Here is a 27,886-nt window from a genome sequence, read left to right as displayed (position 1 = left end):
CTGACTCACCATCGTCCGTGTCGTCCGTGACCGGAGCCTTGCTGGACTGTCCGAGCCCCATGGCTGCTCCTCACACAGGTTCTCCTCTGTCTTCTGCTCCCTTTACTCAACTCAGCATCCAACAGCCTCCTTCCCTCTGAGACGCGCTCATAGCCCGGTCAACACTAGCCCATCACACACACACACACTTAGCTGTACGTGGTGGACCGCTCAGCCTTGACACACACACGTACATATGCAGCAGCTTGCTCTGTTCTGCTGACTTGAACCGGTCCTGTCTCCCTCTTAATTCTCCACCTGGACGCAATCACACATCATCAAACACACACCTACGGCGGAGGGCTGGTGGGAGCACTAAAGGCACTGAAGCGCTGACACACACACTCTGACGGGCAGCACCACTACAGCGTAAGTTTCCTGTCTGTCTTCACTGCTGTTTCGATGAGCGCAGGCGAACGGATGACTCCTGCCAGGAGGAGGAGGAGGAGGAGGAGGAGGAGGAGGAGGAGGGTGGTTGATGCGTTTGTGGCTGTGACCCTCTGTTGAATGAGAGTCTAACCTGTGAGGGAGGCAGGAAAACATGACACCATCAGCAGAGGGAGGAGAGGAAGGGAAGGGGGAGGAGGAAAAGGTGGAAAGGTAAAGTTAAGAGCATCAAATCATCAATGAAAAGCTTCATTTTGGTACAAAACTCGTCATAGTTAGATTTTAACTCGTGAAATCCACCATGAAAATATTTCTTGTGATTTTAAATCGCAGCAGAAAAGCATTCAAGTTTTTTGTTTATACGTATAAGCAAAGCCTGTCACATATCAATGAATCAGCTTTTATTTTTTAATAAGAAACTCACCCAAGTGGAGCAGTGGCTGCAGCACATAAGTGATGAATGGTATGATCTGTTTACCCCATTATGAGCACTAAACTGGAGGCTTTTTGATTTATTGTTTGCTGCTGTTGTGTACTGTAAACTGAGTCCCTCAGGCTGCCATCTTCAGGACGTGAGATTGGTTGAGTCCAGAAGAAGAAGACAGTGAAAATGTGCAGTCTACAGATTGAGGGGTGTTATATGTTGACCTATAAGGAGTTAATGTGTCAAAAAGAAAGTTTTTGCAAGTTTTAAAATGCTTTTATGTCTCATTTTCTGCATTATTTATACCTTATCTTGCCTGAATGACAGCTTGTCCCCTGACATTATCCCAAAGCAGAATGAATCAGTGAACTTATCTAAAATGAATTTTAAGGTGAGACTGGCAGACTTTCAGGAAACATTCAATTCACCAGGGGGGATCCATTCACGGATGTCATCCCCAGACGACATGATAAGGTCATAAGCACATGAATATGAGTCCCCCCTCTGAGCTTGAATGAAATATTCAAAAAGTAGTGCTGGAAGCCGCAGTGCTGAGCTCCCCGCAGAGGACACAGCTCTTTATCTGATCACACTGAAGAGACATGCACTGAATAGAAAGTGTCCCCGATCCGCGGACTCCTCTGAGTCCACACGGGGCAGCTGTGGGCACCTACCTCAGAACATGGGACCATGTCCAGCCCGGTTTGCTGCAGAGACGTGGGGCGGTAGAGGTGCAGCAACAGTCACTTGTCCCGGTGCTCGGATGACGACGCGCCGGGACACCTGCCACCCGAGAAACGGCGCCACACAGCGGGACGTGACTGGTGGGAAACGCCGATGAGGGTGCTATGCGGAATCCTTTGTTTCTGAGCGGAAAGACGACAGAGGAGAGCCGGAGCAGAGAGGACCTGCTCAGAGACTGACCTCCACATCGCCGGCTGGGTAATGGACTGACTGCTGGCCACCCGCGTGCGTCTGGAGAGGCACGTGTCACAGGCGGCTCGCGCTGATGAGCTGTATGAGGGTTTCCTCACGTTAACATCAGTCACATCCCATTCATGTCCATTCAATTCATAAAAAATAAAAACGTTTCTCCTTTTTTTTATCACCAGAACGACACAATTCACTCTGAACGTGAACAGAGAATTTTAATGGAGATATAACTGCCGGAAATAGCTTTTTTTTTTCTTTTTTTTTTAAAGTAACGAATCTTTATGAAGATTAGTTTCTTCTCCAGGATTTAAACCCTGCAATTTCAGCCCTATCAATCTACAACACCCAAGAGCGCCATCTACAACTTTAAATCTACGTTTCAAGTCGATATTTTACCTGTAAAGGCGGAAATAGGAAAGAAACGAAGCACGCGTTGTTAGCTTTTCAACCAAGGATGCAACGAGCTCCCCCTACAGACGTAAACAGGAAGTGCTGAAAACAACAAAACCAATCGATTACTGATAAAGATAAGTTTATCATTCTGAGATATTACAGCACACAACTTAAAAGTGTTTTTAAAATATATTTTTCTTTATTTTTTCTTGACACATTTTATTCTCCACTCAGAATTATTACTGTTTTAAAATGTGTTTTTTAATCATTTTTAACCAAACTTTTCATTTTACGGCCATTACACTACAAGCATGCAATGCAATGTTGGCTCACCTTAAAGGGGACATATCATGCTGATCCCGTATTTAATACTTAAATATAATATAATAAATTTGAAAACAAGACCTTTCACCCCCTGAATTTTTTCAAAAAATCAGATATTGTATTTTTTCTGATATCCTAGAACGAGATTTGATGCCTCTGAAAATAGGTCATTGACATTTGGCCGCGAGATTTCAAACTCGTGAACACACGAGAATCCTTTCTTTTTATTAGCGTAATCTGATAAAGCAGCTCCTCCTCTGTGATGTCAGTTAGACACACAACCGCCACCGAGGGATACACCCACCAAGAGCCGAGTATAGACGTATAAACTATACATGTTACAGTACCGGTTTGACTCACCACACTGAAGCGTCCTGAGATGATCTGTGTCAAGGTGGATTTTCTTCCTCCTGAGCTGCAGAACCATCCGGGTCTGACTCAGGGTCCAAAACAAAAGGACGTATCCTACACTCTGCCATTTTATTAGTGCTATCAATGCCTTACGGTGAAGTTTTGGCAAACAGCAAACTCGCTCGGTCTGCCCCATCCAATATAGCAATTTTGTAAATACTGCCATGCTGCAATAACCGCCCCCTGGCTCTACCCCCTCCGCCCCTCTGATAGAACTGACCAATCAGAGCACAAAGGGCTGTGACGTTGTGAGGTTACTGGAGGTCATTCTCCAAATGGAGCGTTTCAACGAGATCTTCAGAATGGCCTAAAATGAGGATATTGAGAACGCTATTGTGGGGCAATGAAGGAACTAAATGACTTGTACTGAGGGCAGAAATGCTTTACAGGCATCCTAGTCTGGCATAGTGAAAAGGAGAAACACGCATATGTCCCCTTTAAAGGGCAAGAACGGATCAAATTATGGATAGCGGTTACATTATTGAATGGCGGATGAACACATGGACACTTGTGCAAAGGTGATCAACATTTCTGGTAAGTGAGAAGTGGCAGTGCTTGGGTCTGTTTTTGGGTATGCTACACTCGTTTTCAGTTTCCAGGGAGCAGAAGTACAGCTAATGGGGAAAAAAATGCTTCTGTATAATCCACAGTGGGTTGAAAAAGTTATTAAGTGATTTCTGTTGACTTGACTGAATTTTGTGGCAGTGAACAGTTGCCTTTGAGACAGGCATCACCTCTTACTCATCACTGAAGTGACAAGATGTACAAATGTGTTTCTCTCACAGCAGTTCACCTTTAGTGTTGTTATATTGTGGTTACAACACTATCTAACCAGTAGGTGGCAGTAATGCACTTCAAACTAGTAGGTTTTGCTACATTCTGAATATTTGCCATATCATCAGGCACTACTGGTGTAGTAGATGGTTTGGAAAACAGCCTATATACCAGAGTCGGAGGTCAAGGTTGTCATTAGAACAGCGCCCCCACCAGCTGAATCTGGTTCATTACACAGCTGAAAAGCTCTGCACGTCGCCCAGAGTGCATCCTGTTATTTCCCCTGTTCCCTCTTAGTTAAATCTCTTGATAGACGAAGTGAGTGTGTTGTGTTGTTATGGCTTCGGGAGTTATATGGAAACAAATGTTAATTCATTTTATGGAGAGAATAATAAACTTAAATATCTCTCTAGTGCTCTATTTTCAGTCGGAAGTATTTTATGTTTTCCTTTTTCTGTCTGTTTGCATCACTGCAGATTGTCTTTTATACCAAGACAGTAAATCACACGTTCTATCCTATTTTTTCCTTTTTTTTTTCTTTTTCTTTTTTTTGTAAACCAAGTAGCTTGTGACCAAAAAATATGGACAAAGTGTTACACAAGTAAAAGTTGCCAGTCCAGCTCACAAAGGTTTGGATTAAACCATCATGATATATCCCATCCAGTCCAATCCATCTGTATTTGATAGGTACTTTAAAAACAGACCAAAGTGGTATACAAAAAATAAAAAATAAATAAAATAAAATAAAATAAAATAAAATAAAATAAAATAAAATAAATTAAAATAAAATATGTTGCAGCTAGCGGGAGACAAAAGAACACTATATGTGAAATACAAAAACAATTTGAAAATAATTTGAAAAATAAAACATAATTAAAAAATTAAAAAAAACTTTAATAAATAAATAAATGAATATATATAAAATAAAGATATAATATATATAAGATATAAATAAAGATATTTGAATAAATAAATAGATGAATAAATAAATAAAGATATTTGAATAAATAAATAAATAAATAAATAGATGAATAGATAAATAAATAAATAAATAAATAAATAAATAAATAAATAAATAAATAAAATTGACAATTGCTGTGTGCCAGAGGCCAGAGAAAAGAGGTGGGTTTTATTTAGCACAACTTTAAAATGCATGCCTTAACAAATTGTAGCAGCCGCTCCAAGTGAAAGATTTCCCTTATACTTGTTTATTTACAACTTGGATTTTCAAGAGAGATTTTCTTTTTATATGAAGGATGAAAACTTTTTTATCATAGCTCCATGACTGATTTGCAAGACTGTAAAACCATCAAATCTGTCTTCTGGGCAGATTTCTTTACTTCAATCTCTCATGATACATTAACTTCTGAGGCCATTAAGTACTAACTGGAGAACACATTGGACCTTCCTAATGACGGCGTGGTCGCCAGCGTCCCCTGATAACGGAGCAGACCAAGGTTAGAGGAGGACGTCTGAGCGTTGGGACTGTGGGAGCAGAGATATGCTTACAGAGCACTCTGCACATTTTTCCTCCTCTTTATGCCTCTCCGTCATGCCAAGACGCTCTCCGTGTGGGCCATCCATCTTTATAGGGGAGGGAGGAGAGAGACCTTCAACTCCCCACACACACATACATTCACACACATATACACACACACACACCATGAGAGGTGACGAGCATCCGTCAAAAACAGGCCAACACTTCATTTCTGCTGTTTGGCAGGGGCAGGGAGTGTGCTGTTTAGTTAGATGAGATGAGGGATGGCAGTGTCATATCACAGCTGGACAGAGATGGAGGTAAGCTACTTTACCAACAGGAAGCCTCAGCCAGGGCCGATGATGTCCTAGTTTTGATAGAGAGGATATTTTTGTCACCTGTAAAGAGAATCTAACACCTTGGAGCCATGCTTACTCTTGATTTAGATTCCAAAGAGGAAATAAAATGTATTCATAAAACTTTATCATGACTCTGGAGAAAAGTGGCCTTGAGGAATGCAAAGAAGGGGGGAGTTTAAATTTGTAAGATGAGCCCCATCTAGTGGTCAGAAAAAAATCATTATATGATAACTGAGCAGCCAGGATTACTGCAGTCAGTCTCTAATGTTGAGGGACAAAATGTCAAATTAACTCAGATTATTAGAGAAAGAACTTCCTCCTCTAAAATGAAAAAAATGACACATAAAGATGAAACTTAAAACCCTTCTGTTTTTTTAATTCCTGGTCAAAGCTTACTTTCTTTTAAGCTCCTGTTCAATTTTTTTGCACAGTGGTATGACACCCACCCTCCTTTAGCATTTTAAGGCGTTAATTTTAAAGCCATGTTGCTGATGATGGTGTTTGCTTGTCTGGCTCATAATGAGGCCTTGCTTTTCATTTCATTTCTCTGCATAACAAGATAAAACTTATGACGTATACACAAAATGCCCCGTTACTATGCCCTTTTAGAAATACAAGCACAAGTAGAATAAATTTTGTGTTCAGGTGTAGATGTGAAAATTTCCAATATGATAGCCTTATTGCCCAACATCATCTTTCTGAATGAGAGATCTTAAATGTTTCGCTTTCTTTGTCTTTTTACTTCATCTGAGATAAAAATAAAAACCAAACACAACAGTGGAAAAAAAAAATTCATATCAAAAGGTTGAAATGTCTCTTGTGGCTCAGAAAGTGTAAGAAAAAAAAAAAAGTCTAATATTTGGATCATCTGGATATTTTTCTCCCTAGGGCAGTCTGGAGATGAAGTTTTATTCTTGTGGCACTTGTATCAGAAACTATATTTTACAACCATGTGTCCAAGAGACTATATCAAGTGTACAATATTATCTTTTTCATCCTAAAACTTAATCATGTACCAATAAAGTATCTTTCAAACTTAATTTATACTTGAGAGATAATTGAAAGACAAACCTCCATTTTTCAGTGAAGGTTTTCAAATGTCATGTTTTGCAAATTACAGAGAAAATACTTCTTAGTTTCTGTTTGATTGTATGAGATTTAAACAAAGCAGCTACTAGCACATACTTAATTTGGATTTTTTTTTTAATGTAAAATGTTATTAACATTTATTTTTTGGAGTCTTTTTCCACAGAATTTTAACGCTGTAGATGCAACACGTGATGATGGGCACAAAATGAACTGTCAGCTTTATCCAAGTCTCAAGATTAAACTTAATAGAGGTTAGAACAGTTTTACTTTTATTACTGTATGATGAAAAGTCTTCTATACTTCAATTTCTAACTTAAACTTTGGCATTTGAATTGACATGTAACCAACAGACTAATTCTTCCACTTTTGTTAATTCCATATCAGGAAATTACAAGCTGAAAATTCCTAATTTATGAAAGAGGATGAAGGCCACTTAAAAATACATAAGAATTTTTTTTTTATTATTTTTTTATTTATTGTTTGTTTGTTTGTTTGTTTATCTATTTTTTTATTTATTTTTTGAGAAAAGTCAGAATACTGACTTTTAAGAATTCAGACTTTTCCCTCAATATTCAGAGGTTAAAATCAACTTTTTTTTCTTCTGTTCCTAATTCCATTTCAGGAAATTACAAACTACAAAAAAATAAACTTTTTATTTTTATTTTTATTTTTATTTATTTTATTTTTTTTTAGAAAAAATAAAAATTCTGTTTTGTTTTTTTTTTTTTGTTTTTTTTTTTTTAATTCTGACTTTAATCTCAGAATTATGTTGTTTTTTGTTTTTTTTGTTTTCAGAAAAAAGGGGAAAAAAGTGATAGAAAAAAAATATTTAAAAAAATCTGGATTTTATTTTTCAGTGGCCCTAGTCCTCTTCCATACTAACATCATGTGAAGTCTCAATGTCGACTTTTTTTATAGCATTCGTTTTAACAGTCAAACTTCTGGACTAAATGGCATCCTACCACCTCTTCACCCTTATCTCAATCCTCCTCTGGTAGTCCAGTGCTGACTGTCGCCTGTCACTCCTCAGCACTGTCATTCTGCAGTAAACAGAGGGGAGTGTTAAAATCTGCTTCCATGCATACGTGGCTGTGTGTGTGTGTATGAGTGTGTGTGAAGTGGTCACACAATCAAACTGACACACAAACAGAGGTCTCAATCTGAGCTGAAGGTGTCAGCGAGTCATGGCGCTCTTTAACCACTTGTTGCTCTTGTCCTGTTTGGTGCCGATGGTTCTGAGCTCTCCGTTCTTCCCACCAACATGTTACTCCAAGGTGCTGAGCATGGCCCGCGAGCTCACCGGGTGGGCTGCTCACCTGAAGAGGAGCTATGAAACGGTAAGCCATGGACGTGTGTGATATGTGTATGTGGATTCAAACTGGAGTTACTTAGTGACTACTCCTAACTCTTCATTCTTGATTGCTTCTTTTTTGTGCCTAAGGTTGGAAATGGATCCATGATTGATTAATTTCTTCATTTATTGACTTTAATTTACAGACAGATGTGCATAAATTTAGTCTGAACTAAACAAAACAGCAGGAAATAACTTAAAGAAGGAATTTGAGACTAAGTGTTGTGATTAAAACAACATTAAATCTATGTAAACATATTTTTCTATCCAGGGTTATTGCATGGCCCAAATGCCAAATCTCTACCTCGATGTCCATGTGAGTACAACCTTTAAATACTCATAATCCTTTTACTGCGCACCAAAACGTTAGGACATGTTGGTGTAAATAACATTTGTTTTCTGCTCAGCCTGCTTTTTGTTTTCAGTCTGTCTGTTTTCAATACTCTACACAAACATCTGCGGTATTTTGACTGCAAACCTCGGCTGTAAATCAGGCTCAGGGACGCTAATTACGGTTTCTGCCGTCAGAATGCGTGCGTGCTGCAAAAAATCAAGGCCTACATCTCCATGGTGGAAGAGCTGCGGCAGCGACGCTGTGGCTACACCAGAGAAGTGAGATATCTGGGGGCCAATCTGAAACAGCTCTACATCTTCCTGTCCGAGAAATGTCGCGGGGTAAGAAAGGCCTGGAGTGTTAACGTTTTTAACACCACCAGGCTAAAGTAGGACCATGAAACATTAGCTGAGGGCTATAGAGTTTATCAGTATTTCTTTTTGTTGTTTAAGCATGCTGGAGATGGATCTATGTAAAAATCCTATCTCATCTTTGAATATGAAAATAAAGACTGTTGTGGTTATTCCAGTTTTTTTTTGCCACAAAGTTGAGCCATGTGTTTTTCAGTTGTACAAAGATTACAGTGCTAAACCATGACCATGGTAAAAGGTCTGCAGGAATTTTTATTACTTGTTCGCAAAACCAACATTCAAACTAGGCTCCGCCTCCTTGGCTCAGTGCCAGCTGCAGCGCACACCCACAGCCTCTGACTGTGACTACATGAACACACTCACTAGCCCAGCAATCACCTGTAGCATAAAGTCTCCCTTCATGGGAGAAACTTGAAAGCTGTGCTCCTGACTTAGCATGTTAGCACAAGCTAATTATGAATATTTGATACAAATCTGGTTAGCAGAAAGCTAGCTTGCGCCACTCTTTGTACCATGCTGCTCTCCAAGTTCCTGAAAGTTAATGAAAGGTGAACCAAGCTTACCCTCATAAAAGAAAAAGTCTTATCTGTTTGGCGTTTTTTGTTTCATTTTGGTTGTTTATTTTTCTCCGTGCTACGTCTTCTGTCATAGCCACTCAGGTTAGCTTCTTCCACTCGCTATTATCAATATGCAAAGTCACTTGCGCACTGGGTGCTCTGTGATTGGCTGAAGAAACCATGTCAACTCTCTGCTCAGAAACGTCCAGAAACAACCAAGACATCAACATACAGGCTGAGGAGGGGGTTCGAGCCAGACACAGACACTGACACACACATACGGAGGCCTGTAGTAGATGATTGAGCAGGATCATTCCTATAAAAGTTTACTTTTTTTTTTTTTTAGGTAAATCCTGCAGACTCTACCTTAAATTTGGTCTTTAAAGAGGGGGTATTTAGCTTTTTTCAGGCTTAATACTGTCTCTATGGTACCCTTGTAGTGGTTTTACATGATTTATGCCCAAAAAAACATCCCTAATTTTGTATCACACTGATGTTTTAGAAAAAATATCTTTTCAGTTTTTGTTTGTTACGCTTCATTCTAGCTGCTGTTTCTTTAAGACTCCCCATTCCACAAAACCCTGTCTCTCTGACTGGCCAGAATTCTGGAGGTCTGTCAGGGCAGACCTTGGTGTTTGAGGCCCACCTTTCCAACATGATATGAATCAGTTACACCATGTTGAATTTGTTTAAAACTCTGCACATTTAGTCTGAAAATCCAGCTTTTTTTACTTCATATCTTTATTTAAAAAACAGGAAGCCATTAGTAGTTTGTGTTTTTAAACCAGACATTTATCCCCTCATACTCTCTGAGTCACCGCAGCCTGTCATGAAACAGCAGACCCACACTGACACTGATGAGATGTGCTCACACCGCCTGCCGGCTCATGGGGTCGCTCAGTGGGTCGTTTCACAGGATTAGGCCGGCTTTATGAAGCAGATTATACAAAAACATTCAGTTCTATGTGGATTTCTGATGCTGTGCACCTGAACGCCACGTCATCAGGCACATCTGGGTCTGAGCCTGGTCCAGCAGAGCAGACTGATACAGGCTGTGTGGGCAGACCAGGCCGTGGTGTCAGTGCAAAGGGTCACAGTTGATTCACTTAGAGAAATTCAGGTCAGTAACGGAGCGGAAACACAGTTAATGTCATAAAAGCCCTGCTAAGTGTTTTTGTCTGGATTAGAGAAATAAACCGTTTGTGTTTAAACCGTCAAATTGCTCATGTTTATCCACTGATGGTTTTTCTTTTCACAGGACTTGGTCTTCACCATCTATGACTGTGCAGCGCTGGAGCGGGAACATTGGATGTAAAAGGCCAACCGTCCAGTCTGAGGAGAGGAAAGACAACATACACTCCTCCTGTGTCTACTCAAGAGTCTGCAATGACTGAAAGACACAGAATTTATATCACATTTACATTTACATTTACTCTATCTTTATAATCTTTTTTATAATACAACCAACATATCCAATGTTTACTGGCTGGAATATTTCATATAAATAAATGTATCGAAACGCCTTTTGATTTTCTCATTTGACACAACGCTTACATGAAAGTGAGACCTGAGAGTCTTTTCCCCCTATACATCAGTAAAGTAGAAATATAATCTTTTTCATTTTTTTATTATTTCATGAATTTTTTTTATTCATTTATTTTCCATTGGTCTATTTATTTATTTATTCATTTATTTATTTATATTTATATTTTTTTATTGTTTTATTTATTGTTTAATTTATTTTTGATTGGTCTATTTATTTATTTTTATTTTTCATTATTTATTTATTTATTTATTTATTTGTAATAGTTTTATTTATCTTTTTTATTGGTCTATGTATTTATTATTTATTTATTGGTCTATTTATTGTTATTTTTTGTTATTTATTTTTTGTTGTTTATTTTTAATTGTTTTGTTTGTTTATTTATTTATTTATTTATTTATTTATTTTTCTATTCATTTATTTATTTTAAGTTAATACAAGGCAATGAGATACAATACACCAAAGGGTCACACACAAATAAAATTGAATGAGAATTAAGGATAGGGTAATGAAGTGTCTAAAACCTAAAACAGAGTTTTAATAAAAGACAGACTAGCGAACAAAACACAAAAACTAACAGATAAACAAAAAACTAACAAGAAAACAAAACAAAAGAAAAACAGAAGCATTAGCGTGTTACAAAGTGGATTAGTAACAGCTCTGAAAAAATACATACTTAGTCAAACTTAAAGGTTACTGTGTGTCGAATCACTGAAACCATGTGTGTCCTGAACCACCTCAGCAGGTCAGCACCAAACTGATGAGCGAGAAAACCATGACATCACCTCTCTGCCTCCACTTCTCCTCTCTATAATTGGTATTTAAGCCATTAATCGTTCGGCCGATCCTTCCGTAGTATTCAGAGAGAAAATGACTCGTGCTAATGAAATGTTAAAGGAAGGTCAATGAGTTTCACTCTGAAGAGCTTTGTGCTCTCTGAAGGGAAATGTTGAGTAAAATTTCTCTGAATCTAACGTCTGTAAATGTCAGTACTGTGTTGACTCAAGGATCAATTGCCTTTAGATGAAGCTTTTATTTTAACGGCAGCTGTCATTGAGCTACGGACTGAAAAATGAGCAAGGATCAAACTACATACAACTTTCATATTTAGGGTTCAAAAATTCCACCTTCAGTTGAACACATTCTGTGTACATTTGTTTTTTTCTTCTATTTCTGAAGCACTGACCAACATAGACTCACAAATGACAAAACTTAAACTATATTTAATCTAAAACTGTAACACGTGAAGGAGGAATGAGGAAAATAGACCCAACATCTGTAAATATCCAGAGGGATCAGTCATGGCTGATATGTTTAAAACCCTCCTGCGTGAGCAGAGCTAACGTTTGCCCTCTCGATGCTGGGAAGGAATCAGGGGATACTGAAGTTTATTTACTTTCTTTAGATAGTTTAGAGGTACAACAGTTAACCCCATGTTGCTGAACACATCATATTTCATACATGAGTTTTAAAGACCTCTATCTCATCAACGTAACAAATCGTTTCCTTACAAACTTGTTCAAACCTGTTCAAATAGATAGGGACAAAAAAAGTATTCTACCCCCTTGAAGATTATCATTTTTCTGTCCTTTTCAAAATGTCTGCTCTCATGAAATCATCCACACGCTATCTATTTTTCTTTAATGAAAATCATTGCTATATTAAAGAAGCTGCAGTAAGAATGACATCTCATTTTTTAAAGTAAGTATTTGCATTGAAATAATGCATATTTATAAAAACTATTTTTGAAAAGTTAAAAAACCCCACCTAATTTATCAAATGTGAAAAATTAATATATGCGAAACAAAAAGGGTTCATAAACATTTTAGTTCCAAAAATTTAGAATTTTCTGGCTATTTTTTTGACTGGTCAGGCTGTATTTGGTTAAAGAACAGTTGTGCTAATCAAAATCACTGTTGAATTGTTGACTGGTTTGTTACGTTAAGGTGCGTGAACTCAAATTGACGCCTTCTTGATTTTGCACTGTTTATTCTAATAATAACCCATAATACAAAACAAAGATGTTAGACACGGTCAAAGAACTGTGAGCTCATCACCCTTTCACCTCTAAGCACACCTACGTCCTTTTCTGGACTCCACCCAGCTATTAATACAACACAAACAAATATAATGTGTGCATAAAACATGGCTGCAACAACAGTTCAGCACAACATCCATGTAAAATGCCAGAGTTACCAAATAAGGCCAATTTCCATCTATATGGTAAAAGAAAGATATAGATAGATAGATATAAAACTAGGAAAAGACTATGAGTCCAACTGTAAGCTGAAAACTGGAACAACATGATCAGTTTAACAGACTGTATTTCATAATTTCTCATTAAAAGTGACTGTACATGAAAATATATTAATATAAGCTAACAAATTTATAAAGTACATCTCATGTGATTTTTTTTATGTTTGTTTTTTTTTTTTATATAAATGGAAATATCAAAATAAAAAAAATTTGAAAAAACAAACAAACAAACAAAAAAAACCAGTCCAAACTATCAAATAAGAAACCTGGGTCCATGTTTTGGTCAGTTCATTCTGTCACAGCTCAGCAGGAAACACAAGAACGAGGAGGACCCAGGTGCAGTGAACAGAAAATTGTGTCTAACTTAAAAATTCCCAATAAACTTACACAGGAAAATACACATGACAGGAGGAGGAGACCAAGAGACGCAACCAAAAGGCACAAAGACAAAAAATTAACCAACATAGAGATTAAATAGACAAAGGGTGGTCAACACACAGGTGTGGACAAGATACAGGTGAAAGACATGAGAGGCAGTCAGACAGGGAGGGAAGCACAAGGGCAGGAGGTAAAACTATAGAAACACAAGTGAAAATACATGACAAGAATTAGTGCGAACAAGACAAAGGACTCATAGAAACACTGAATAAACCAACTAGACAGAAAAACACAAGAAACATGCATAACAAAAATTCAAAACACATGACAGGGCTGGAAAACAAAACAAAAAAGTCTGCTATCACTGTTGAAACAGTCTATGGCTACCACTGACACTGACAGCCACTGATGTGACATTTCAACACCTTCAAATGTACAAAACAAATTATCTGTAAAATAAATAAATAAATAAATAAATAAATAAATAATAAATAAATTCAAAGTGATGAAAGAAAAAAATCAGAGGTGAAAATAAAATTGCTTACTTTTTCTTTTAAGTGTTTTAGCAGGCACTGAGTGGAACTTGCCACTAGAGGGCGCCGCAACTCTGCATGCACAGGTGATGAGTAAGGGAATTAAGCAGGTGAGTATTTTACATAAATAAGAGTCAAGATCCAAAAGTAAGATCAACACATATAGATTATTATGCTCTTATTTAAAAGCTGAATATTAATATGAATTAAAAAAATAAGGAACAGAATTTGATATAAACATATGGTAACTTAAACCAGAGTCTTGACTGTAAGAAAATATTAAAGTAATGACTTGGGATGAAAATAAAACAACTTGAAATCATGAGTAAGAGCATTCCAGAGAGCTGAAATGAAAGTCCACTGTCTAAGCTCGTGTCCCAGCTGTTTTGGTGAGAGCGGACCCGCCCAGTTCAGACCCGGACATGAAGTCCTTCTACCTCACCAGCTCCGCAGTGACGACGACTTCGTTCTTTGAAAGAAACTACATTTCCATGACGGCAGTGGGCGGGCTGTTGAGTAACGAGGTGGGGCTCTTTCGCACACTTTGAAGCAACAAGTTGCCCTGACAGGCGGAGAGGAGACTCCATCGTGTTTCAGCGGCAGGTGGTCACCGCGCGTCCAGCACTCACCGCACACAGTGAATGGGATTATGACCGCGGAGCTTCCAGAGACGCTTCCTGGGATGGACGGAGTAGAATAACGCGCTGGGAAAACCTGAGGACACTTTTAGAGGAGAGGGGAGGTTGATAAATAAGTGGAGAAGCGCTTTTTTCGGTACGAGCCACGCGTCTCTGCGTGCGTAATGCTCTCAGAGTAGAGTCCTTTCATCCTTTTACTGTTTCTGTGTCTTTTTTTTCATTAGTATTATTTTAAAAGCGCTGTCAGAATGGCACTTAATAGATTTAGCAAAATTTTCCGTCTACCCACCATCGAAATCAAAAAGAAAGTGAAGCAGTACGAGCACGTCCACCGGGACATCAACCCCAACGACATATGGGAGCTAATCGGTGAGCTGGGCGACGGCGCGTTTGGGAAGGTCTACAAGGTGAGTCTGCACACACACATACACACACACACGAGGCACCTGCAGCTTAACAACACTAGTTTAATAAAATACCTGCTCATATCTCTAATTTCAGACACACTTCACTGATTAAACTCACCTGTTGCTTCATCCTGCACATTTTTAGTCACAGTGACGTTCAAACGTGGTTAACTCTGGTCTGTTTACATGCTCTGTCTCTGAGTAAAGCTGTATCTACACCCATCACTGCATTGAAGTAATGACTTGAACTCCAAAAAATGCTGTTTGGTCAGTTTTAGGTTGTACAACAAACTCAGGAAGCCATCAAACTGTAGTTTCATCTAATAGAGTCATTCAGGAAAAGTTAGCATGTGTTAAAGAAGTCTACATGGATGTCTCAACCTTCAAGCTCACTATGATTTAACAATGACATCTGAAAGGAGAGTCAAAGGCTTAAAAAGTTACATTTTCTATGCTGCATCTGCAGAACTAAGAAGTCCTAAGTGTTTGCAATGCTCCTTTAATCCTGAAAGAGACAAAAGTTTCTATTTTAACTTCTTAACTCCTGAGCTCTTGTCTGGTGTGCATTTTTTTTTATTTCCCCTTGCTATTTGGGATAAGTGAGACCTCCATTGTACAGGAAGTTTGATTACTTGTGTTATGAGTTCTCCATTAGTTTATTGTTGGTGGTGTTATTGTTCTTAAATACATAGTTTTTTTTCCTTTTTCCTTTCAAATCGCATCTAAAAACTCACTTTTATTCTTTGGCAACAGCATGAGAGTTGTGTGATCTGTGTCCTTTTATGTCTTTTATGGTCTTAACCCCTTTTTTTATGACACTTATTTGTTTCTATGTGTTATTTAAAATGAGTTTATTTCTTTTATTGATATTCTCATATGCTATTTTAACTGTGCAGAACTTTGGTGAACTTAAATGTTTTTTTTTTAAATGTGCTTTAAAAATAAAGTGGATTGGATTGGATTGGATAGTTTTTAACTTAAAATGGGTGTAATGTTGTGATTTCACCAAAAGATGATGAGGGCAGTTTGTAGACCATGGAGCTCTTTCAGATGTGACATTTTTCCTTTATCGTAACATTAATCAGCATAATTTTGATACTATTTAAAAATGAATTATCTAGTTCTTTGCAAGGATAGAATTCGGCTACATTAATACTTTCCAAATCAAACACTTTGTAATCCTTTTTAGTCTTTCCTCACATTGAATTAACAGAGATGTCATGATTATATCAGAATTAATCCCATAGCACAGAACTGATTTGGGCAGGATTACTGGAAAAAAAGAGGAATTTATTGGTGCAAGAGATCCCAGTTTGTTGACACGCCTTTTCAGTAATTTTTACAACAATTTTGAAAGTGTATCGCAGACCCCCTAGCTATAGTTCATGGACCTCTGGGGGTCCTGGGACCCCACTTTGAGAATCAGTACCCCAAATATGGCTAATAGGTCAGAGTTTGTGGAGTATTATGGGTAGGGATGGCCAGGTACCAATACCAGGTGTCGGTCCAGGGTGATACCAGCCTTTTTTCAAGGTATCCGTACTTGTGAAGGCTGCAGATACTGTAAGTAAAAAAATCTTACGTGGAGCAAGTCCTCCTCACCACTGGTTGCTGCTGTTTAACACCACGGCAAATGTGCGCCAGGTCCTGTTCAGACAACATGAATGAACCAGAAAGAGTTATCAGTTAAACTTTTTTTGTTTTGCACTTTAAAAAATACTTAAACTCTGACAGTTGTTAGTTTTATTGTGCGCTTTTAATATATATATATATTTTTAATATTGATCTAAAAAGTTGTAAACTCAGAGAGTTGTTTCTGTCTTATTTGGACTTAATGTCAGAGTGACTGTGCTGTCCTTGATCAAAATGATCTGTCACTGTTCATTGAAATTTCATGTATCAAAAGAACTAGTAGTATCTGTACTCGGTATCCGTGAGTACTCAAGAAGGGGTACTCGTACCGGTATCGGTCTGCATAAAAAGTGGTATCGAACATCCCTAATTATGGGTCTAAGAGGCAGAAATCAGTCTTGAGAGATTAAAAAAAAATTTATCCAGTTTGACTCTCCTAAATCTTCTGCTGCACTTTTCTTTCATAGACATAAACACAATAACAACCTTTAAGAAAAGTTGAAAAATTAACATCTTGAGTAGAGATAGACCGATATGGATTTTTCCAGGCCAATACTGATACTGATGATTTGTAGTCAAGGAGGCCAATAACCGATATTCAAAGCTGATATTAATTTGCAGTCAAAGAGAAAATATTGGTGTCAACATTTTGAACAATCCAAACTCCAACACCTAACTTCATTCAAATGCCTTTGAGCATGAGTTTATTGAACAGCTCCCAGGCTTAGCAGCATGTTTTATAAAGTTATATGAAAACTTAAAAAATTAATAGCTAAAGTTTTCTACAGTAAAAAAGTTTTCCAAAATTACCATGTAGCTGTAATAACTGTAATAACTGTATTGCTAATTGGCTGTTACCCGAGTCATAGCTCTGCTTGTAACCAATCAGATGGTACTGTGGGTGGGACAGTGCTGGGGACTGAGTAGTGACTGCAGAAAGCAAAGCAGCAATACAGTTTTAAATTTGTTTCCTATCGACCGTCGGATTAAAAAAAAAAGGCAGATGCCGATATGCTTCAAAATGCCAACTATCGGCCTGATAATCAGCCCGGCCTATAATCGGTCTATCCTTAATCTTGAGTCAACATAACTCCTCCAATTGGGAGGAAATATACATTAATGCTGTTTTATGTATTGATAGAAATGTAGAAAGTGCTTCCTTCAGCCTCCTGAGGGTCTGATCCCCTCCCTCCACTCCACTCCTGGCTGTGAGCTCGGTGTGAAGCAGCCGCAGTGACAGTAAAACCTCTCTTCATTACTCCTGTCCGCTCCTCTCAAACCTCAGCAGCAGCAGCAGCAGTAGCAGCAGCAGCAGCACTTTTGGCTCTGAACAGTGTTTTAATCAGGATGTGTTGGCCGGGCAGTGCAGAGTGGTACAGTCGCTCTGTGTGTGCACTGCTCGCTGCAGCACACTGAGAGTCTTTGAGACTTCGGGGGCCTCAGTGGAAGAAGTGATGCTTCACCCAAACAGAAAATGCACTCTTTTTGGACTCCACCTTATTTAGGTATTTTGTTTTCTCTGGACTGTATGCATAAAGCTTGGACAGAGACTGAACCATATACGCGTCTCAGAGTCAGAATGACGACTTGTTTGTACTAGAATGAAACAGAAACTGTAAAATTCATGCATGTGAAAAAGCAGAAAAGTGCATTTAAACCTGATGTGTTGCTTAATGCTCCATCACAACCCTGCTCTCCAAACTGTTACGTATCCCCTCTATGTTTGCACTTTCTTATACAAATACCAAGCCTCTGCTTCGGCTCCTGTTTCCTCTCCTTAAGTAGCTGGGTAGGGGGAGGACAGATCCACACCTGCGTGTGTCAGATGGAGCAGCGAGGGCGGAGGGAGACAGAGTTAAGAAGGCAGGCGGGGAGCAGACGACAGCCAAGAGAGGAAGTGGTGGGACTTCATCAGGGGGACAGCTTCTGAACCGCGGAGTAATCAGCTCGTCTGTGGGAGGGGAGCGGTCTCACACATGTTTTTCCGTTGTTAAAGTGTGTGATAGAGAAAATGTGAGTGGGAGAGTTTAAGTCAAGTGAAATCAGCTGCTCATCAGGAGTCAAAGCAGTGATATAGATGTCATCTTTAACACAAGATGGATCGATCATTTTGTTCATGTTAAGGACCCTGACGCCGCACGCCTCCCTCTTTAACTGCTCAGCACAGTTTGCTCCTGTCACAGTGACACTCCAAAGGTTAATGTCACCACTGGGAGAATAACAACTCACTTAGCTGCTTAAGGCGAGTGTTAAGGACAATTCAAGCTGTGGGTGTTTACATCTGGGAGGCAGACTGTGAAGGATGGACCTCATAAAATGTTACATAATCCCCCAGATATTGTATACTGTGCTGATCTTGCTGAAGAGTTTTACCCTGTCAGTGAAAATGTTTCTTTATTGTCCAAAGTCCATGGCAGAGGACTGGTCCAGTGTCAAAGTTTTCTTTTCTTTTTTTTTTTAAAATAAAAACTGAATGATAGGAGGTCTGAGCCGTTACAACATGGTTTCCTGTGACAGCGCTGAGGCCCCTTGAACTGCCCCATAAAAACACACACAAACAAGGCCTGTGCAGCTTCAAGCTTCAACCCTAGAAAACAATTATGCTCAACTCACACTGCTGGATCTAAAACCCAAATTTGACCTGAAGCCATACCTGCCAACATTGGACTTTAAAAAACCTGGAGCCCCCTCCCCCACCATGCTTTAACATGTGTTTTCACCTCTGTTTTTTATGCTGTACTCTGTGAATGCTTGTTGTCGCCATGTGGGAATGTCAGGTCTGAGGACACGTATCTTACACAGTATTCATTGTAGCATCAGCAAAAGAGACCCTGAGACTTAATCCATGTTTTGATGTTAATGGTTCATTTGACCACTTAGTACTAGGAATGCACCGATCCAGCTTTTCTGGTCCTGATACCAATACCTGGGCTTTGGGTATCGGCCAATACCGTTCCTGATCCGATGCCAGTGTTAAATAATAACCTGCATGCTCTACTGTGGGATAAGACTGGTAATGTTTAGAGTAAAAGACAAAAATGAGTACATATGGAATTACTGAAGTAAATATTTATTTAGACTAGAAGTGTTTAAATATCTAACAGCAGTTTGGTTAAAATAGTGCTTCAGAATTTACAGAAATGACTATTTGATTGTAAAACTTTATACCATGTGGACTAAATCATAGATTAGGCTCGCCGAGACTTCCTGGTAGACTTTTCATTCCTCGTGGCTCCGTTCAGCTCCAGTTGGATCCCAAAAAGGTCTGGACTTCCCCATTGGACCTCAGAGAAACTTGTCGAGACACCATTCTAGAAGTTGTTGTTTAAAAATGGCGGGTGGCTCTTGTCCTCTTATGTCCCGTCTTATTTTGGGCGTCGCGCTCATGACTCATCGATGACGACGTCATCTTTTAGTATTGACTCAGCTTGCTTTGAACCAGAGTGGAGTATGTTCTAAAATTGGCTTGTTTTATGAGAAACCAGGCTAGTGGAAACATGCTGCAAATTGAGTAGAGAAGGGCCAAGGCGTGCTAGTGGAAAAGGGCCATTAGTGTCAAGTTTGGACCGATCCTTTCCCAACCAATACCCGATCCAGCTTTGAGGAGCTGTATCGGGGCCGATACCCAATACCAGGATCGGATCGGTGCATCCTTAATGGGAATGCCAGGTCTGAAGACACATATCTTACACAGTATTCATTGTAGCATCTGCAAAAGAGACCCTGAGACTTAATCCACGTTTTGATGTTAATGGTTTATTTGACCACTTAGTGCTAGGGATGCGTACCGAATTAGGTACTTTTATTGGTACCGAACAAATTCTGTCAAAAGTACTGGGTACCGATTCCCGTACAATCAAAAGGTACCATTATTAGGTACCTAAATGCATCCTTGTGACTGTGAGGAGGTGGAAGAGTAGGCAATTTTCCATGCTGGACATGAACACAGCATCGCAAGGTTATATGTTGAAGAATAAATATATATCATTTATGTATCGTGTCTTGTAGTGATGAAAGCAACAACCAAGAAAAAATATAAAATTAATAAATTAAACATAAACCTTCTAATCACATTGCATACTGCAGTGAAGACTCTTTTACAGAGTAAATACAACCAACAAACAAACAAAATAAAACAGAGAAAAAATGTAACGTAGTGTATTTTTTCAGAATACTTTATGGGCATGAAAAGTCAAAGAAGCTCAATTTTTTTCAGTTTTACCGTTGCTGTTCTGGGACAAAACCTTTTTTTAAGTTGACATAACCAAGAGAGCAGCTTTAAAAAGTTTTATAATGATAACAACAACAATTTATAATGGAGAAATAAATCCCTAAATGACTACATTAAAGAGGAAAAATTGTTTAAAGCTCCTGTACAAGACGTTTGGCTTGCCTCAGTTTTAGTGCCGTCCATTAAAAAAAAGTTTTTTCTTTTTGTTTTTCACTAAAAATATCACTCTGCTTTCTTTTAACAGTGAGACATAGTATGCACTGTGAGTTTTTCCTGTGTAAAAAGTAAAAAAGTTTTTTCTGCAGCTCTGACACCCTCCCTGCTGCGGTGGTTACATGTGTCAAAAAAAAAAAAAAACACCGTAAAAATAAAAAAGTCTTATCCTGGTCATCTGTTTTTTTTTAAAAGGTAATATAGAAGCATTAAGTTTTATTTTGAGTCTGTTTGATAACAAGATGGAAATACAGAAGCTAAGGAGAAGATAAGATTAATGAATTTCTTGCAGTTATGTAGGAATTTTAGGGATTAGTTTGGTCCATGAATTTAATTAGAAAAATATAGAAAAACCAGGATCTAACTGCTCTTTACTTTCTCTGAGTTAGGCTCAAAGTGAAAGTGTCTGGGATTTGAAGTATAATCACTTTTTCTGAAGCTTTAAATTTCAGTTTTTGATCGCCTGGTCTTCTGTTTCACCCGATCCTCTTCACTTTCTCTGATCCGTCTTTCTGCTCCTGGCAGGACAGTCCGTCACTTCTTGTCACCTCATCGTGTTGCAGGATGTTGTCTTTGTTTTGACCAGCTCTGTATACACATGCTTGCAATTGTTGAGGGGAGTGTGTCTGTGTGTTTGTGCACAGTGCACGTGAAGGTGTGTGTGCAGCTGAAGTGTGAAACAGAGGAGTAGCACGGTTCCTCTCACTAATTGATGAGCCACGTGCTGCTGAGCACATCGCCCTGCTGCTGCTGCTGCTGCAACTGCTGAAGCGTTTCCATAGACACGCGCAGCCTGTGATGTCACGCTCCGTCAAATTCCCATTGTGGGCTGGAACACCCGAGCAGCTAACCGCTACATGTTTATAATGTAAAGACACAGACCGTGGCTGTTGTGTTTCCCTTAACTTGGATCCTTTAGATTATTAATGAGACATATGAAAACATGATTTATACAAAGTCAACTACAGATTCAATCGCATGTTTTGGAATAAACCCTTTAAACGTCACGGTTTTGGCAGCACTGCTTCTATTTCACTAGTTGGTTGAATTAGTTATAAAACCTTTATCATTCTTGGCCTGAAATGCCAATATATGTCCAAGATGCAGCACCCAGTTGTCAGCTGCGGTTTCAGCTACGGTTGGTGGCAACTGCGATAATGCTGTAAAGCTCTACTACCCTGATGTAAACAAGCACAGGTAAAAGTTGCCATCTCATGGTGCAGTATGGTTTGGTGAATTTCTATAAATTTCTATTTGTATTAATAACAGCAAGAATGTTGAGATTTCAAGAAGTGCTTGAGACATTTTTTATCCCAAGCAGAAAAACAAGAAGCTGGGCATTGTGATGATGTGCTACTCGCTTAAGAGCAAGTGTTTCCATATTCGTAGAGCTGCCCTGGGAGCACTTTTTTGTGGTGGTTGTGACATTATTTTTCCTGACTTTCTTTCCACTATACAGAGTGTGCTCACCTTTCTGTGTGCGTGCACTATTTATGTTTCTATGAACACATCAGAGTTGGAAACCCACAACCATGTAGAGATGGAAATGACATCCTGACATGTAAATAAGAAAAACAGGGATTGACATGCACCAATCGATTGATGCAGATTTCTTTAATTTTGGGGGATCAGTGTTAGTGATCGGTGATGTGCACATCTATGCTTTCTGTCAAGTGCACAAAAAACAAAGCTATGTCTTACCAAACTACATTTCGACCATGCATATCTAAAGCTTTGTACACCTTGCAGAAATTCAAGAAATCTTACAGCTGATGTGTTAAAATGAATGTTTGTATCATCATGTAAAAAATTAGACATGCACCGATTGATCGATGCCAATTTCCTTAATTTTGAGGGATTTGTGATCGGCCCATCCTTACATATGAAACTGATCTTATATACCTCCAGGAAGGTACTTAGGTACTTAGGGATGGGTACCGAATTAGGTACTTTTATAGGTACCGATCGGATTCAGTCAAAAGTACTGGGTACCGATTCACGTGAAATCAAAAAGTGCCATGTTTAGGTACCTGAATGCATCCTTGTGACTGTAAGGGAGTGGAAGAGTAGGTGATTATCCATACTGGATATGAACACAGCATTACAGGATTATATATGAAGAATAAATATGTTAAATAAAAAAGAACTTGCATTTTGTTATTAAACAAATTGATATTTTTTCCATCTACGCACACAAAAGTACCGAAAATTGGTACCGTTGAGTACTGATACCAATTGCCAGGTACCCGGAATTGGTACCGTATCGTTTCAAATGTGAAAGGTACCCATCCCTACTGGTACTTGCCCATCCCTAAAGATAAACAAAAGGCTGTTTAGTTTGTTCAACAAAAAAAACTGTATAGGTCTGATCTCTAAGAGAAGAAATATGAAATTATTTATGCTGTGATCTGGTGCTATAAAGAAAATAAAATTGACTTGACTCCCAGACGGGGGGCGCTGTGGAAGCTAACCCTCCGGGAGGACTAACCCTTGGTGGTGCTTGCTCTGTTAAGCTGAATAGTTATGATAGATGCTGAAATAGCGTCTACAAGGTAACTCTCAATACAACAGGTAGCATAAAAGTAGGGATATGCTAATGTGCTTATACTTCTCTGCAGTCTTCCTCGTTTCTGAATCCTATAGCTCTCATAGCTAATTCTCCTTCTTGAGACACAGGTAAAGCCTGTTGCAAGTCATACAGTTACTCATGAGCAGTAGTGAACTTCCTGTCTAACACGGGGTTAACCTCAAGCTGTCTGCTGAGGATAAGGCCCCAAAGTTTGGATCACATCGAGGGACGTGTGAAGATATTTCCTGCCTGGCCAGATGTTGTTGAGAAAACCTTATTATGTTGAAGCAGTGACAGATGGTAGAAGGAGTGACAGGCTTATGGAAAAATCACTCTGAACATGATTAAGAGAGAGATAAAACACCCTCAGTGTCAGCAGCGAGAGGAGGAGGAGGAGGCAGAGGAGGAGGCGGGGGCCAAAGGTCTCGACATCCTTTCAGCAACGGAAAACCACAAGGTTTAGTGGAAAGCTGACATTAGAAACATGGCAGTGCCACTGAGACGTGACTTCACGGAGGCGGTCTGAAGCTCCTCTGGGTGTAATCTCTGGGAGCAGCTGGGCTGACAGTGACTGATAGGAGCTGTGACACGGTGGGCGTGGCCTGAGCATGCTGGGAGTCCCCATCAATGTAAAGATACAACACTAGAGAAGGACAGTTCCTCTTGGAAAACATGTCTCTGACAGGATGTAGCCCTCATCACAATTACTGCTTTTTTTACATTTTTGATGTTCTCAAAGAAAACTCAAGAATCATCTCAAATTACATAACAAATCATTTCCCCCATAAAGTAAAAATAAGTCATCTGCCTTGTTTCTCCACCTGCTCACTCTTGGTTTTTGATTTTGCAGGCTCTAACCGTGTGAACACTTTTGTTGCATTTTGCAAGCTGTACACAGGAAGTGTGTCTCCTCTCTGTTGTGGTATTCACTCTTTGAAACGTTGAACACGGCCTTGAATGAGCACGTCTGGCTGCAGAGAGAAGCGAAAGTGTGTCTTTTATCGCTCCCAGTGGCCTGTCTTGATTTCCTGCCTCTCTGACCTCCTTTCTGCTTCTGGCTTTGTTCACTTCAAGGTTTTGATTGTTGGACGTTTTGCAATGTTGATCAAGACTTTCACATCCTGAAGTGACTCATCTCTGGGTCTTGGTGTTTGAAGTTTGCTCTTGTTTGTGCTTCATGGCCAGTGGCATGCTGTGTGTGAGAGAAAGAGGGCTGCTAATGACAGATTCTTTCAAAAAAGGAAATAAAGGGTTGATGGTTTAGCTCAGCAGCTAATCATGAGCCCCATGTAGCGAACAGCAAGGGGTTAAAATTTGGCTAATGGTTGTGTGTCATTTCTCTATACCCAGTTTCTCACTACTATCTACTGTGCTGTCTAAAAACAACAGAAGCTTGCTTTACCTTATACTTTTTAAATCAAATCTTGCAATTAGCTATTTATTTGTTTCCTGAAAGAAACTGTCTGTTTGTGTAGATTTTGGCGCCCCCTTTGGACAATTCCAAATCAGTGAAAAAACAAGTCCTGGATTGTGTCAGATTACATAGGCCTGCATCAAAAAACACTCATATAAACAGTCTGTTATAAACAGTCCACTTCAGACTCCACAGCAGCGTGTGCTAAGGTAAAGGGAAGGTTTTTTTTGTTGTTGAAATCCAAAAAAGAGGTTGCAGCTGAGTGCAGAACTTCTCATGTAAACGTTTTCCGTGGTGGGCCGATATTTGGCATTTTGAAGCATATTGGCATCACTGTCCCACCCACAGTACCATCTGATTGGTTAAAAGCAGAGCCATGGCTTGGGAAACAGCCAATCAGCAGTGCAGTTATCACAGTTATTGCAGTTACATTGAAATTTTGGAAAACTTTATTCGCTGTAGAAAACTTAAGCTTTTATTTTTTTAAGTTTTCATTTAACTTTATAAAACATGCTACTGAGCCTGGGAGCTGTTTAACAAACTCATGCTTAAAGGCATTTGAATGAAGTTAAGTGTTGGAGTTTGTATTATTCAGAATTTTGACACCTATATTTTCTCTTTGACTGCAAATTAAAATCAGCTTCAAGTATCAGATATCGGCTTCCTTGACTACGAATAATCAGAATCAGTTTGGCCCTGAAAAATGCGTGTCAGTCTATCTCTAGTACAGAACCAGGGAAGTTTAATTCAACCGTCCTCATCATTGAGTTGGGGTGAAAATACTTGCCTTGGGAGCCTAGGGATGGGTACCAAATTAGGTATTTTAGGTACTAACCGAATTCTGTCTGTAGTACCGAGTACCGATTCACGTATAATCAAAAGGTACCATGTTTAGGTTCCTAAACACATCTTTGTGACTGTGTGGGAGTGAAAGAGTAGGCACTTTTCCAGACTGGACATGAACACAGCATTGCAAGTTTGTATACTGAGAAATAAATATGTTGAATTAAAAAACTGTGGGATTTTATCATCAGACAAATTCATGTTTATTACCACATAAACGCAAAAAAGTACCAAAAAAATCGGTACCGATGAATACTGATACCAAATGTCAGGTACTGGGCATCAGTACTGGATCGTTTCAAATGTGAAAAATACCCAAACCCCAAACGACAAGTAATAAAAATAGGCATGATTTGTGATGGTATTGTATTGTATTGATATTGGTATCAGTCAATACTGAAGGTTGCGATGTTGGTATTGTATCAGAAGTGAAAAGGTTGTATCCCAGGAAAAAGTACAGAATGGTTGCTTCTTTAGGGCTCAGTCAATCATCTTGTTTAATCAGTGACAACAAATTAAACTTTGAGGCCTATCGTGAGGCAGTGAGCAAAAACAGTTAGCAGCCCTGACGTTAAAAGAGAAAGAAGAAGAAGAAAACTTTTTCACACTGATTGAGCCATTGTGACTAGGGATGGATACCAAACTTTGGTACTTTAATTGGTACCAACTGAATTCTGTCAAAAGTACCGAGTATCGATTCATGTCAAATCAAAAGGTACCATGTTTAGGTACCTAAACGCATCCTTGTGACTGTGAGGGAGTGGAAGAGTAGGAGATTTTCCATGTTGGACATGAACACAGCATTGCCAGGTACCGGGTGTCGGCACTGTATCATTTCAGATGTGAAAGGTATTCATCTCTAATTGAGACCTTGTTTTATCGTGTTTTAACCAAGTCTGGTTTGTCCTTTCTTTGGTGTCATGGTCCGATAACTAATTCTCTGAAGGAAATATTTAGATGGTGCAGTCAGCTGAGCATCCCTGGTCACCACACAGGTACAGCTGATATCTACCTCAGTTTTAGACAGGAACTCCCACCCTTTGAACAACGAGTTTCAGCTTCTTCCCTCCACAGTTTCAACCCTGCTGCTACCACTCACTTAAACAAGATGTCCGGATATTTGCACATTCCTATTTGTTAGCATTATTCATCTGGTCTTATCGTGGCTTTCATCTTTTTTTTATTTCTGTAGATTTCACTTTTCTATTGTAGCTTTTATTTATTTTTATAGATGTATCTTTTAAATGATGTTCCCTCTCATTCTAATCATGTTTGGAGGAGCTTGAGTGCTTTTTAATCAAGTTTTACTGTTTAATAGTGCACCAGTTCTGACTGTCCTTTATGGTTTTCTGTTTTTATCTTGTTTAAATGTCAAAGTGGATTTCATCATCATCATCTCGCTGCAAAACAAATCCACCCGCGTGTACAGATAAAGTAACACACCTACTTGACGCCTACCTGCTCACAGCAGTTTCAGGCATTAAAATGATGAAACAGTATCGACAGTCTTGTTGCTGTGGACTTGTTTGCCTTTCTGGTTCGTAAAGAGGAATAACTTTAAGTTTCTCTTTTGTTCATATGTGGATGGGACCATCCGCATATTTGAAGATGATTAACACCGACACACTGCAGCCAAAGTGATTGAATGTTTGATAAAGTTTTCTTAAATCTCCTCTCTAACAACGGCACCACTCTGTTTTCTCTTTGCAGAATGGTTTTGTAGGTTGGTCAGGAGAAAACCTCACGTTGCTGTAAAAATATGATCACACCCATGTTTAACCTCCGCTCTGCTCTGCTTTGCTCAGCTTTGGAGCTTCTCGCGTCGTACTTTTTCATGATATGGTCTGCAGACTAACGTTCTGTTTAAACCATAAAACTGTTTCATGTTAAACAATCTGAGGCTTAAAAACATGAAAAATGAACAGACCTAGCTGTAGCTGTAAAACTGCATGCCTGTCTCTAATTTACTGGCGCTTTGGTGGTGGAGACGAAGGTTTGACATGAAG

General features: G+C 39.0%; 3 protein-coding genes across 3 annotated transcripts in view; 2 read left to right on the top strand and 1 right to left on the bottom strand.

Moving 5' to 3' along the window:
- The window catches only part of stk32a (serine/threonine kinase 32A), a 129,000-nt gene extending 126,857 nt beyond the window's left edge, over nt 1-2,143 (bottom strand). Inside the window, exons 1-2 of the mRNA XM_074672660.1 lie at nt 1,525-2,143; nt 10-559 (exon numbers count right to left, since the gene is read on the bottom strand). Coding sequence (XP_074528761.1) covers nt 10-61 — 52 coding nt within the window. The 5' untranslated portion in view covers nt 62-559; nt 1,525-2,143. The remainder of the gene's footprint in view (nt 1-9; nt 560-1,524) is intronic.
- Nucleotides 2,144-7,490: 5,347 nt separating this feature from the next.
- Nucleotides 7,491-10,681, top strand: cytl1 (cytokine like 1). Its single transcript, XM_074672989.1, has 4 exons — nt 7,491-7,947; nt 8,233-8,277; nt 8,490-8,636; nt 10,482-10,681. Exons 1-4 carry the CDS (start codon nt 7,795-7,797, stop codon nt 10,536-10,538), a joined length of 402 nt encoding a protein of 133 aa, XP_074529090.1. The 5' UTR covers nt 7,491-7,794; the 3' UTR covers nt 10,539-10,681.
- Nucleotides 10,682-14,399: 3,718 nt separating this feature from the next.
- Nucleotides 14,400-27,886, top strand: part of stk10 (serine/threonine kinase 10) — a 91,045-nt gene continuing 77,558 nt past the window's right edge. Inside the window, exon 1 of the mRNA XM_074672595.1 lies at nt 14,400-14,978. Coding sequence (XP_074528696.1) covers nt 14,820-14,978 — 159 coding nt within the window. The 5' untranslated portion in view covers nt 14,400-14,819. The remainder of the gene's footprint in view (nt 14,979-27,886) is intronic.

This window comes from Halichoeres trimaculatus, unplaced genomic scaffold (assembly GCF_033239565.1).
Source record: "Halichoeres trimaculatus isolate MK-OKI-2021-1 unplaced genomic scaffold, fHalTri1.1 fHalTri1_scaffold_6, whole genome shotgun sequence".
NCBI lineage: Eukaryota > Metazoa > Chordata > Actinopteri > Labriformes > Labridae > Halichoeres > Halichoeres trimaculatus.
This window is presented reverse-complemented; position numbering and strand designations above follow the sequence as displayed.

What these genes read in the sequence shown, in the direction of transcription:
- cytl1 (XM_074672989.1), top strand. Translation starts at nt 7,795, where the DNA reads ATGGCGCTCTTTAACCACTTGTTGCTCTTGTCCTGTTTGGTGCCGATG. An exon ending in TGAAGAGGAGCTATGAAACG is followed by an intron (nt 7,948 to 8,232) that starts GTAAGCCATGGA and finishes TTTTCTATCCAG; the next exon opens with GGTTATTGCATGGCCCAAAT. An exon ending in ATCTCTACCTCGATGTCCAT is followed by an intron (nt 8,278 to 8,489) that starts GTGAGTACAACC and finishes TTCTGCCGTCAG; the next exon opens with AATGCGTGCGTGCTGCAAAA.